Source organism: Schistosoma mansoni, chromosome 3, assembly GCF_000237925.1.
Source record: "Schistosoma mansoni strain Puerto Rico chromosome 3, complete genome".
NCBI lineage: Eukaryota > Metazoa > Platyhelminthes > Trematoda > Strigeidida > Schistosomatidae > Schistosoma > Schistosoma mansoni.
Window position 1 is genome coordinate 1,535,690 of NC_031497.1, and position 14,255 is coordinate 1,549,944.

The 14,255-nt window shown below is 35.9% G+C and overlaps 1 protein-coding gene across 2 annotated transcripts; it reads left to right on the forward strand.

Annotated features, from left to right (window-relative positions):
• Window positions 1-1,919: 1,919 nt before the first annotated feature.
• On the forward strand, window positions 1,920-13,543 carry Smp_066330.2 (hypothetical protein; the record flags this gene model as incomplete). 2 transcript variants are annotated; one of them, XM_018798852.1, is made up of 6 exons in its annotated part: window positions 1,920-1,946; window positions 4,795-5,114; window positions 5,159-5,655; window positions 8,842-9,347; window positions 10,488-10,572; window positions 12,623-13,543. In XM_018798852.1, the coding sequence occupies 6 exons, from the start codon at window positions 1,920-1,922 to the stop codon at window positions 12,964-12,966; spliced, it is 1,779 nt and encodes a 592-aa protein (XP_018650700.1). The 2 variants fall into 2 exon arrangements, with proteins under 2 accessions (XP_018650700.1, XP_018650701.1); XM_018798854.1 differs by lacking the exon at window positions 1,920-1,946 and adding an exon at window positions 2,071-2,127 and having other exon boundaries at window positions 12,623-12,966.
• Window positions 13,544-14,255: the final 712 nt, after the last annotated feature.

Consider the following 14,255-nt stretch of genomic DNA (forward strand, 5'->3'; position numbering starts at 1 on the left):
ATGTTAAAATATCTTTATACTAAATCAATCTTTCTCATGATAATCCCATTCATATCAATGGTTAAATAATATTCACATGCATTTTCATTTTAAATGTGTTGAAAATTAAACCAAATAGTTTTGAAACTATAAGAAGTATTTCCCGGTTAGTTGCTGTTGCCTTATTTTTTTTATCTTTCAGTTTGTCAGTACGCGGAGGATCTTTATTATTCTTCTGATAACCTCTGGCGTGTGATAACCCCACCGGATTTGGTATCGAACCAACGTCACGTTGATTCTGGTGGGAATGTAGTGTAGTAGTATTGGTTCCTAACCACAGGATATTTGAAGGCGAGAGTATAATAACTGAGAAGATTTACGTTCAATATGTAACACCAAGACAAGATGAACAATGGCGGAACGCGACAACAAAGAATCGAAATGGTATGGCTCGGTCATGTAGGCGTGGGCACTTGGTGCTCAATTTTGTTTTTGTATCGACCATATAACTCACAACCCAGCCAAAATGTGTTTTTCAGAAGTGTTAAACGTTATGTTGCTGATTGTCCCGTAGAACGTGTCGGTGTAGACCATGATGTGACTTTGACATAAGATCTTATAGATCATGAAAAATCTTCCATTTTGGTGTTAGGCCTATTATTGTAACAGCAACATTAAAGAGTTGACTTCAACCCAGAAATTGTAAGCCGGGTGGTGACAATAATCTCTAACAAACCAAAAGAGGCAATACATACTACAAAGCAGACAACAATCGAATAAATGATACATAAGGGAGATCAAGAGAATGTTCATGGAAGAAAATATATAAAGGAATTTTCCTATGTACTCGCACAGGAATCAAACAAACTGGATTTTAAAGTTCTCCGTGACTTTAATTATGAAGAAAGAGAAAACTCAGGTGTTCGTAAATGTACATGAGACCCTTGATGGGCTGTTTTCTGGCGGACTTGTGAGAGTCTGCATATCACAGTAATAGGATGCTGTAACATCACTGACCGACTCATTATTGTCTTCAGCTCTTTGGACCAAACGATATAGTTGCTGTACATTTGGCCATAATATTGTGCCATAAAAAGGATAATAGTAACTATGGTAATTGAATGCTCGTCTTTTAGGAGTGTTTGCTTAATAATCCGTTACCATGAAATAGCAAAGGATTCTGGAATAATGCAATCTAGTTCAGGGCTCACTATCTTCACTTGATCTTGTAGAGTAAAAGTATCGATACATTTAGCGAGTTGCAAACACATCACGAAACTTGATATGGCACATAATATTTATCCTATCTTAGTTGTGAGATTATGAAGTGACGGATGATACGCGAGATAATAAGCAGTATAAATATGTCCATCATGTTGTATGAAAACTAAAATGAGGCAGATATTACGACTGGTTACTTGAGAAAAGCTTTTTTATATGTTATACCTCCTAAAACGCAGTCGCTTCTCAAAGTAACAACAGATAATTTAGTTTTTCCTACACATAAGATGGGATGAAATGGATCACTTTAGTCACGGCAATTTCAGCGATACTGAATGAACTTGGTTATTTCTGTTACTTGGTATGTTCATCAGTCACTATTTATTCTCATTGTAAACCAACTATCGAGTATATACCATGCACTCTATGACACTTTGTATAGACTGCGTCAATACATAAGGATTATAGAAGAAGATAATACATGAGTAACTTTTAGACTATCGTTGGTTTAGATCTAGCTTGAAGGTACGTTGTGTACTGGGGTTATGTGGGAAGAGACTGAAAGATGAAAGAACGAACTTCACGTAAAACTAATAGTATCAAAAGTTATGAATCATTGGAAATAATCCTTAACCAATAATTTTCGTTTTTTATTTCGACTATTGTAAGCCTTCAGCATCCTGTCGACAATGATTTTTGTATTGAGATGTGAATAAAAAATGCCCGAAACCCCACTTATCGAAACTGTTGGTCTTCAGTACGTTTCCACATTTTTACAGGAGTTTTGAAAGTAAAGGGTTTGTATAGGAAAATAAAATAAAGTTATACTAAACTACGTAGATGTACAATTTGTTTCTAAGTGGGTGATATGAATTGAACGAGTAGGCGCGCCCTGTGAATCTGTGGGGAGAACACATGGGTGTCCTTGTAAGACGGTTTTGTGCAATTGTTGAGTGTTTTAATTGTGTGTGAAGTTGATAGAATAGTTATTATAAAAGTATCTTCACAATGATCCCATTTATGTGCACTGACATGCGCTTTCACCAATCAAAGTTATGGTAGGAACGTAGGGCACTTTTTTATATATGTGAAAGCTCATGGTGCTTAGTAAGTTGGTTAAACATGAATACGTATTCCGGAACTCAGTTTCTCAGGAGTTAGCAGGTTGTATAATTCTAGGTGACTTAGTAACTCAGCTTGAATTATCTTTTCAAGTAACTTACCTAATATGCTGGTTAGATTAACAGCTCTGTAGTTAGATGCGATATCTCTGACCGTCTTCAAATGTAGGGCTAACAACAGCATCTTTCCAATCCTTAAGAAGTTGAGTGTAGGGACAGAACGTGTTGAAGAGCATTGTGAGTGGACTTGTAATAATGTCTTCGAGAGATGACAACAGTCGGGGATGTAACCCGCTGCGAACCGTTATCTCAAACGTAAGGTATCAGGCTAGCGGCTTACACATCGTGGGTATAAGCCGACGCTGGGACTGATTGGAAAAAGCTGTGAGGTGGTCAATGTATGATGTGATCTCGTGGTATGAATGAAAGCTGTACAGGACCGGTTTCTGTTGGTCCTTCACGACTCCCTGGTTGGTGTCCTAGAGGTGGTGCAACTCAGTGGCTATAGATGTTATCCGACATGACTCAAAACAAAATGCCAGTGACGGTTCTGTTATGGTTTTCATTTTATCTCTTTAATAATGGTATGAGTGACATTTAGTTGAAATAGTTCATCGTGATTTCACTTTTTAGATCCGTTTTGCTTCTCTTACTACAATCTATTCCTATTCCCTTAACCCTATTCATTTATTTGTTTCTGATTACATTTCTTCAATCCCTTTCGATTTAACCCACTCCTTATAAAGTAATCCTGGATGTTTGTTTTCTGATACGCCATCTGATATTATTTTCTTTCATTCCGACTTCTGGTTCTTTCTTAAATTATCTTTATTGTTATGTTGAGGTGTGGTATGAGAAATTGAACTAATACATATGTATTCCAGGTCTTACGGTGTCTTTGACGAACTGACAGATATGTAGCTGAGTAGCGAGTAAGCAAACTTGCTCTTAATTACTAAGTTTGATCATATTCACCAGTTTGCTTATGCATCAGAGATCGAAGTTACCTTTTTTCAACCAGTGAATGAAATTCATAACCGTTCTATATAATATGGTTCTTTTTCTAATAAGCAAAACTCAAAGATGGATAGTTGGATGTTTACATGGCTTTCGAGATGCGTTTTTTGTTCTTGTAGAGCTTCTGCCCGGTGACTTAAATTTGTTTTATTTTGAATTGAATGGCGATATGTTTATGCGCTAAACTACTATTTTGAAACTTCAACTTCAATAGAGTAGACAAGACTACTTTTTTCCTTTTCTCCGCTTCACTGACTAAAGTAAGAAGTCCAGTTTCGTCACAGCTTTGAAAACGACTTAAGTAAAATTAAAGATACGTTTAAATTTATCGCTTATATATAGATCACAGTGATTATAATTTGTGAACTGACTAATTGTAAGTAAACACAGATCATAGTGAAAGTGCATCGAAATTCCATAAAACAATGTAACGAAAATTGGTTGGGAATTGACCGTAAATTCATCTCTTCATAAATCGTATTCGAGGATTTCGCATCTCCAACAGTAACTTTATCAAAAGATATCTCTTCATAATTCGTAGTCTTTTTTCACTTATGACTTATCTACGAGAAAAGACACGGAGAAATCGGTTGCATAAGCCCTATCCTGTTATCCTGTCGAATAACTATTGTTTCAAGGTTAATTGCTATTTTCATTTTAGGTCTTTCTGGACACTGATCAGGTCTTGATTATTGTGGTTTCTCTTTGTAATGATGTAGCTGATTTACTAAGTACATGTCTGTTAACTTTTGTTTATGCCAAATGTTCTATGTCTGGTGTCATAAAATGTTCTTCGGCTGCTCAAACTAAAGTAGGTGAGACAGTGTTCATCTTGTTAATTAAGTGTTACGTCTGGCCGATTGTGAACGCTATATTCGCTTCCCTAAGCTAGTTCCGTACCCCCCAAAGCTAGAACTACTCCGCGACTTGAAGACCAGAGAAAAGGCACAAAGTGTGAGGGAAGCACTTTACTACAGAGTTCCCTCTCTTTATACAATATTTAGGCTCGTTCACAGCGGATACGTCGAGCCAGTTGGATATCCTTCGGCATGATGGTGACGCGTTTAGCATGGATTGCGCATAAGTTGATGTCTTCGAACAGTCCAACTAAGTAGGCTTCGCTAGCTTCCTGAAGAGCAGATACGGCTGAGCTCTGGAATCGTAGATCGGTCTTGAAGTCTTGAGCGATTTCTCGGACCAAACGCTGGAATGGAAGTTTACGAATCAGAAGTTCGGTGCTCTTCTGGTAACGACGGATCTCTCGAAGGGCAACGGTACCGGGTCGGTATCTGTGTGGCTTCTTCATTAAGAATCGAATGCTAAGTACTTAAATCGCTAATCCATCTATCCTCCATTTCTATGTATAATTTAGAAATTATTCAGTTTTCTTCATTATAAAAGCCTATTGTTCAGTATTTAGTTTTTTATATAATACTTTTCTACTTTTGAATTACAGAAACATGTTTTACAATCTCCTATTTCCGTTCAACTCCATTCTCTCGCCCTAAACTTTTCGTCTCAGATAGAAAAAGCATGTTGTCAACCTGATTCCACATTCTTGAGATTCCTGTCATCCACTCATCGAACATTACTAGCTAATCTGTTTTTGTGTCGTCACTCAGGAACATTAATCTTCCGTCGGTTACGTGAAAAATATTTTAGCCTACACTCAAATATAAACACAGATTCTCGATTGTTTATAACTCAAAAAGTTTTACTTGGAGGGTCTTTAATTTCATTCGCTCAAGATAAAATTACTGATGAAGAGGTTTTAACGTAAGTAAAGCTATTGACTATTCTCACTCCTGTTTTATCTTTAGCACTTTAAAAAGTTTTTCAGTAAATGGTGATTCAAATAATTCCAACAAAAGTAGTTCATTTGTTGTTGTGGAAAATAATACTATTGAAGAGGATACCTGTTCACCAGTTGAAGATCGTACAAGAAACGAGCACTGTGAATCATGGGATCCACCACTGACTTTAATGATACGAGAGTTACGTAAAACATATTTAAATCGGATATCAATGTTTTCACATCCTACTACGGAGCCAGTTATTGTTGATGATTCTTGTATATCTGCTTGTGATCCAGATCCTCATGTAGATGAAATTTCAAATGAAGATCACTTCAGTGCGTCCCTTTCGTCGTTGTTTATGGATTTAAATATTCAGCCAGATGGTACGGGTTTTGTTGATGAGTCGTGGGAACTTGTTTATGATCGAACAAGTATGCACGTTTGGCGTAGACGACTGACGGTACCTCAAGTCAATGGTGAACGTAATCCCCCAAAACCAAATGCCAAGTACGAGTACCGAGGTGAGTGACTTAGAATATATTTTACATGTTTTAATTCGGTATTTTACTGGCAAGTTTTTAATTAATTTTTGCTTACAGGGGCTAACAGTATTCGTTATTTAAATATCAGAAGGTGTCGCGAAAGATACGTAAACCTAATTAGTCTTCACTTGAACACCGATGGTCATGGTTGGGCTTACGACTAACTGTCATCAAAGTTGGCCTACTGAAATGGTGTTCGTCACGGTTGCTCACTTTCTTCACTTTTCTTTAACTTTGTCATGGAAATTCTTTTATCGATAATACTACTTTAGTTTAACCTCGATTATATGTCTATCAGGAAACTCACCTATGGACTTGGAATACGTAGATAGTATGGTTTGTTTAGTAAAAAACGTCAACAAAATTCAGAATTTACTGAACGCCTTAAGTAACAATACACGTATATTCATGACGCATTTCTCTCCTTCTAAATGAGAAACGTTCACTCAGTAACTAGTTGTTATCAATTCATGGACTAGTCACAGGGAATAAATTAGTTGAGCTCCTTCTCCACTTCATTTATTTCAAAGGCCTCATCAGCCTTGGTAGGTTGATGTGTGGTGAAATCTCGGTATTGATTTGGGAATCTCGATTATTTTTCGCAAACCTACGTCACTTAGTGTTGGCGAGATGTCTATTTTCCCATTAAATAAGCGAGTATACTGCTCAGGAGTTCACTTTGCATTACTGAATGTCTGTGAAACATAACCTACGAAGATATAAGACATATATAGGCTACACGCTTTCTATCACACGTGTCTTCGGAGCATTACTCGCGTATCATGAAACAATGGACTGACCCATTGTGAGATTGGGCACAGGATACTAGACAAAAATAGATCAATTAATGAGACGTTTCATCTTTCTTATCTTGATTGATACTACTACTGTTTCTACCCTTTTACTATTCCGCTTGTTAATTCCATCTTACCATGTTACATTTAGTATGTGAAATTGAGTTACTGTGCATTTATGCCAGACTCTATGCTAATTTATGACTAATTGCAATACCAGAAAGCGATGAAATTCAGTTCGGAAGTTGTGTAGAGATTATCTCAATATATTTAACCACATTTTACAAACACAGATCAGAAAAGATAGCCAGAAGTTCATAATTATTTAGTTAATACAGATGATTCATTCGATGAAATCGGAGATTTTTACTATGTTCATAAATATCTAAGTGTAACTTAAACATTAATGATTTTCATTTTGTCGTAATTGTTTTGTCTAGTACAGTTAATTGCTCACTGTGCAGAAGATTTGCATTTGTCTGAAACCGGGCATTCATTATATAAAATACAAAGTTGATAGTTTTTTTAGTGTTACATATCGGTTTCACCGACTACATGCCAATTATAGGTAACTTCTGAAAACTATTTATGGACCAATATTATACGTATATTCTTATTGTAACTAGCTTATGTATATCTATGCTCCTCTTATTACAAACTTTGTTTTGACCTATATGCTATTATTATACGATTTACTGTTGTCAAGTTATGTTCAGTTTATTAATTACCGTCTCCCACAATTACAGCCACTTTCCGGCTTGATCTTGTATAGATGTTATTTCCTATTTTATGGTGTGATGTGATCTATTTGGCTGATTTATAAACCAGGTATGTTTTAAATAAATGATCTGTATGGTGGAAGCTTGTATTGGTGTTCTGGACTCAACTGACAGGGCTAGGAGGACAAAGGACCAATAAGAACGCTAGGCTGCTCATACCGGTCGAACGTTATTGATTTGGCACAGTGCTAAGATGTATAAGTCGTACTGTGATTGGCGAATAAGTCACGTTATATTTAACCGGCTTAAAGTCGCAACACCTCTATCTAATCTGTTTACCATTTCATTGTCTCATTTATGTAATGCATATTTATCCTGGCACTCATTTGTATCTTAAATTTATGTTTAGATAAAAAAACCGCTACTTCATACTAGTCTCGTTCACTTGTTCTGTTTAGTTTATTTGTTTTTGATTAGACTCCCCTTCCTTCCCCTATTTCTTCAGATTCTCACTAAATATTTTGTGTAGTTCATGTTTATTTTGATACCCAATTGTACCAACGATCTATAAGTTACATACACTTGGTTTTCAAAGTATTCATCTAGAACAACAAGAAAAAAGTGGAGTAAGGGGTAAAATATGTACTATTTCATCGTTCAGATACATAGTATAAATGATCATACTATTAAGGTGCCATAACGCAAAATATATCACAATCTATGAATCTCAATAAAAGTGCCTAAATGACACACTTTCACCATAAACTAGCGTAAATTATCTATGGTTGAGAGTTTTACATTTTCAATCTGTAAGTTATTATTATAATGAGCGGCCTTGTTTCTTATCTTAGTTTTTTCAACTCATTGGTGGATGCATAACGTTGGACTACAATCATTGTGATTCCCTCCTTTTTTGAAGTATGCTTTGACGATTCTGGACCCATGAGATTTTCATCCTATAAGTGCTTTACATCCTTCCTTGGACAGCATCAGGGCAACTCCTTGAGTGTGTGAGGCATCTTCTTGTTCGTCACCAGAGTACAGCAGCATCTCTCCCTCCTCCTGGTCTCCCACATTATCCGGATATTCCATGTGCGTATATCAGTTGTTGCTGTGGTTGTTAGGAGGAGCATCGGTCCCATGACTTCCTTAGAATTTCGGCTTTTATCATAAGGTATCATAATTCTTCATAATGAAGACCCTTCAACTACCAGGACAGAGTTTAAATAGTTTAAAATGTTTATTCTGGTTAGCGTTCTTTTTAGCAAAGTTATTTCCTATGGCATGAGGTTGTTGACCTTTTACTTAACCCTCCTCGTTTATCCGGGTTCGGGAACGACAGGCTCCAGGCGGAGTTATGTATGGGATGTCTGTCTATTATTCTACCTGGGCAATATACTAATGACTGTTTCGTAAGTTCAATCTTTCATAATCCAATAATTTATGCTTAGAATTAAAACTATTTTTTTGGTGGGTTTATCTTCTTGAAAATTTAATATCAATCTGTACTATATTCTGTCTTGTGTCTGTATGTATGTGTATACTCGAGAACACTGTACATTTTAAGTGTGGATTCTACATTTACCTACACACAGCTTTACATGCTAAAAATTCATCCTTAGTCTTCGTTCTATTTTATGCTTGTTTAATAGTTTGCGGACAATTTCGTGATATATCAGCTTCATCATTTTTAGAAGTACAACTCAATCTAGACTATCGACGAAAATGGGATGATAAGATTGTAGAATTGCATTGTATTACACCGAATAACGATACACATATTAAAGATTTAGATATTATTCGTTGGGTTGTACGTTTTCCATTTCCTATGGTCGATCGAGAATATGTTTACGTACGACGTTGGTGGATTCAACCTACTGAATTTTCCTTGAATACGGAGAAATCACTTGCATCTCATAAAGATAATTCTTCAGAATCGATTCCTTTATCTCAAGACAATACAACTAAGAACATTTCTACTAGACGCTATGCCTATCTAATTTCTCGATGCTCAGCAGATTTCAAAGAAAAATGTACCCAATCTTCTGATATTTCTTCTGTAAAGTCTTCGTGGGAAAACATAAAGAAACGGGGTCTTGTTCAAGTTCATGAATATCATTCTGAAATGTTAATTGAGTCACATGGAGAATTCAACCAAGTAAGTACCATTTAGTTACTTGTATTATATATGTATAGCTCAATATCTAAATTATACTTATCTTTGGTTAACTCCACCTACCGAGTAAAGGTTTATATATTTAGTTTTCACTCACACTTCAGTTTATGTGAAGGCTTTCGGAACCGAAGTATGCGGGGGCAGTTTATGAGCTTTGGACCTAGCGGTTAAAAGTGGAGTGCTTTTGACCATTAAGCCCAACGGTTGATTTTAAGTATTTTTATTCAAATTAATCTGATAGTCAAAACAAAGAGTGCTTCAAGCATGTAATTAAATGACTATGATAAACTATGGTTAATATTATACGATTGTTGCGTAAAATAACTATTAAGTGAATATATTTCTTTAATATCTTTCTTGTAAGTTACTTCACTTGCTTTGTCAGTAGAAATCGTCATTTCATTTATTTATTTGTGGGCTGTGATACTACCCGGGTGCCCAGACCGAAGCAGGTGGTTTTCTTAGGGGGCCACACCCCGAGCTTTTGACCTGAAAGTCTGATCCACAAGGCAGTGGAGCATCGTGAGGAGATGCAATCCCATGGTAGCCGATGACCAACAATTGGTTCATACGCCATTTGTTCCCTCCGGATACTGGATCAAATGTGCACCATTGGTTTTGAATCAGGGTTTTCCAACTCCCCTAGATGGATTCGCCGTGTTCACCAACCCGGTTAAAACACCGGACATTCGTCCTCTCACTTTCGTGAACAACACCCCCGGTGAGAGAAGGCAGTGAATAAGACTTCCCTGTTAGAGGCTATATACACGTGGCCATATGAGAGTATTTGGAGAGGCTGTACCAGGGCATTTGGGGTCAGTGGCGATCCTTCTGTAACCTTCTTTTACTTTCTTCATAAAGAGTGGTTCTAACTTTCTTAACCGAAAGAGTCTTCCGGTTGTTTATTTCAGTTCCCTCATCATTACTCTTCTTTTTTTTCATTCTTTTTTCCTTTATATATACGCATCTTCTCCCTTTCTCTTCCCATCCTCATTGTTTTGTGTGGCGCATATGTATCTGGTGCCCCTTTGTACCAATATGTATGTATTTAAATAAATAAAATAAAAATCACTTGCTTTGTTTCTGTTGAAATTTACTACGGTGTTTTTTTAACTTAAATAGAATGGACTGAATTACTATTTAATTTATTATGATGATCCCTGTCTTCCGATTAATGGATCGCCAATAAAATTATTTTCTGTCAGAGGTATGTTTATTTGTCCATTTCATTTTGTATATGCTTTTATTTGACTATTCATATTATCAGCTGACAGTTTGTTTTGTACGTATATATTGTTCGTCACCCTTTGTCTTCCAAGAGTGTAGATGTAGCAGAATGTTTGTAATCAGGACACGCATTTTTGATCTGGATCACAATAGACAGTCGTTTTTACGTTATCTGTATCAATAGGACTAGAAGATCTTGAAAGACATAGATATATGGATGATGGTCAAACAGTATCAGAATGGTTGACTAATATGTTAGACGAGACTAGGAGATATACATTATTCTATGTGCTTGATCACAATCACTGATCCGTTTATAATAAATATAGAGAAATCAGTTTGACTAATATAATTCTTAAGTATTAGTTTTAGTAACAAGCCCCTCAGATAGCCGTGCAGATTTCATGATCTAGTTGTTAATATATAGATCTAAGTTTCACTCTTCTTTAAATCCTTATAATACTTACCGACATCTGACTGTAATCTTGTCCCTTAACTCAATGGTATTAACCGGTGGACATTAAATCTTATGACTGTGTGTCTTTCTACAAGGTTATGCAAATAATTTATACGAACTTACCTAACATTTATGGTTAGATAGAGTAGGTGAGGAAGTGTATTTTGGATCGCCTACGTCATTTGCTCACTTCTAACATGTTTACTTGATTTTATCATACATATACTCTTAGAGGTGATATTAGCATTGTCTCACATCTTCTGTCATTGATCTCCTACTCAGTGACACTCTCAGTGTCTTAGAATAGATAGGGAGCATAGTCATGTTAGCTGAAGAGGTTGAATAAATTCAGAACCTTTTAAATATTTTGATAGTGCGAAAATGTTTCAAATGAAGATTATTACATTGGAAATGGTCTGCACCAATAATTAATCTAATTATTAAAAGTAAGACAGTTAAACCTGTTGATCATTTCAATTATCCAAGATACATAATCGGTTACGATACGTTAATGGTTCTTGAAATCTGTGCAGTCAGTCAGTCATATACATTGTAGAACCAGGCACATATATGCATTGGTTGAAGTTGCCATATCTCATTAGCACAACAAGATAAATATCGAATTCATAGGAGTAGCTACTTAGTACTAAGAAAGGTATAAAGTAATTTTAATCTCATGGTTTAAGGGAAGATAAAGAGTGTATACACCTACGCCATTGTGATCGATTCTGAGCCATGTCACTTAAAGTCTCCAACCATTGGTTACAATAGTCACGCGGACCCCAACCAACAAGTCTGCGTCTACCAACATGGTTCAGACCAAAAGTTAGTGACTTTATGGACTGATGCCATGTTTTGTGCAAATTAAAGAAAAAAAATCAAATAACTGTAATATTTGTTATAAAATATATAAACTACTCTGAGATTCTTCGGTAGTATTGTAGTGAACAGAACACGGGTGGGGACAATCAAATGTATTTTAGCACAAATTACAGACTATCTCACTACATTCTGATAACCATACAGTCAACAATTAATTTGCAAAATGACAATCAATTGTCTCAATCTTAACTGAAGGGGTTTTTTGTGGAGGTTTAGTATTTTCATATTCGAAAGTGTGAGTCAATTAAAGCTAGACCGCCAGGGAAAACCTTGAAGCACTGGACGGTCGTCTCGTCTTATTGTGGGACTCCTCAGCAGTGCGCATTCACGACCTCGCCTCGCGGGATTCGAACCCAGGACCTACCGGTCTCACGCCAGAGCACTTAACCGAAAGACCACTGAGCCGGCATCCCTTGGTGTTTATGTCTAACTCCAACCAATCCACGAAGTTGAGCAACCGTTCACTTCTGCCGAAATACATTCTATGCCTGACCCTCACCATATACTACTTATATGGATATAAGTAGACCACACCACAGTATTTTTAACAAATTTATTGGTTTCATCTCTTTTAAAACGATCCTTATTTAACCTTTGATTAAATAAAATATTTCCAAAGTAAATTGAATTGTGCAAATAAAATTCTTTTATATTCTCTCTTATTATTGTTCAATTCTAATTTTTTTTCCAGCTATTGAAGAATTTATGACAAAACTTCATAAAGCTGCATTGCAATTATGCCATGTAGGCCTACCTATTGGTATTCGCCCCATAATATATGATAATAATAGTAATACTACTACTAATAATAACACCAATACTACTGATAGCGAAATAAAACTTGACCCAAATCCAGATCTATTCAATGCATCAAAGTTAATATCACCATCATCATCATCATCATCATCATCAACATCACCTACAACGAAGAAACAATTTAGTGGTAAAAAACTCAATTCTTATTTCTTCACTGATCGTCATCCTTCAGAATTGAATAACAATTACATTGATTCAACTGCAGCCGCCTTATCCTAGTAATAGCAATTCCTTTCTTTTGTTTATTTTTTTGCTCTGTTTAACTGTAGACTCTTCTCTTTTTTTCTAGTGAAAGAAATATGTTTACTTCACTATTCCTTCCTGTTTTTTTTCAAGTATTTATGAATAAGACAGATGGTTGGTATGTTTATTACTACTGCTGCCACCACCACTAAGGAGAGTACCTTTTCATGCTCTCAATAAAAAGAACTTTCGCTTTATTTTTAAACATACATACTGATTATACACTTTGAAATGTGACTTTGATGAAAAACATTTGTAATCTTGTGATTGAAGCATATTTGGGATAGTCCCTATGTAGTGTTTGTTTTGTCATTTAGATCTACTCACATTATGTCTACTCAATTGTATCTAGACACAGAAATAGTTAGATGAATATATGTATACATTGATATATATATATATATATCAATGTATATATGTAGAGAGCTAACATCAATGTATTCACTTTTCATGTTGCTTTTCTTTGTATATGCATATTCTGTATATTATTTATTTATATAAAAATGTAATTACAATTGTGTATAGTGTTTAATATAAGAAGTTAGTACTTAGTAATTTGTCCTTGTTGTTTTTATAAATTTGTTTCTTTCAATCAATAAGTAGTAGTATTACTTACTTACGCCTGTTACTCCCAATGGAGCATAGGCCGCCGACCGGCATTCTCCAACCCACTCTGTCCTGGGACTTCCTTTCTAGTTCTATCCAAATTTTGTTCATTCTTCTCATGTTTCCGTTTTTCGGAGTAATGTGTTCTTTGGTTTTCCTCTTCTCCTTTGGCCTCCAGGATTCCATGTGGGGGCTTGTCTTGTGATGTAGTTGGGTGATTTCCTTAAAATGTGCCCGATCCACTTCCAGCGCTTGTTCCTGATTTCTTCCTCCACTGGAATCTGGTTTGTTGTCTCCCACAGTAGAATGTTGCTGATAGTGTCTGGCCAACGGATCCGAAGTATCTTGCGTAGACAATTGTTAATAAACACCAGTATCTTCTGGATGATGACTTTCGTAGTTCCCCACGTCTCCGTCCCATACAGTAGAACTGTCTTGACATTTGTATTGAAAATTCTGATCTTGGTGTTGGTTGACAATTGTTTTGAGTTCCAGATGTTCTTCAGTTGTAAATATGCTGCTCTTGCTTTGCCGAAAGTAGTAGTATTAGTAGTGGGCAATTCGTTGATATGTCATGATGCTCGAGATCTATTCTAAGAAAGTTATTCTCTTCTTGACTGATCTATTCTTGTTAATCTATATAATTTTTTTTGAAAAAC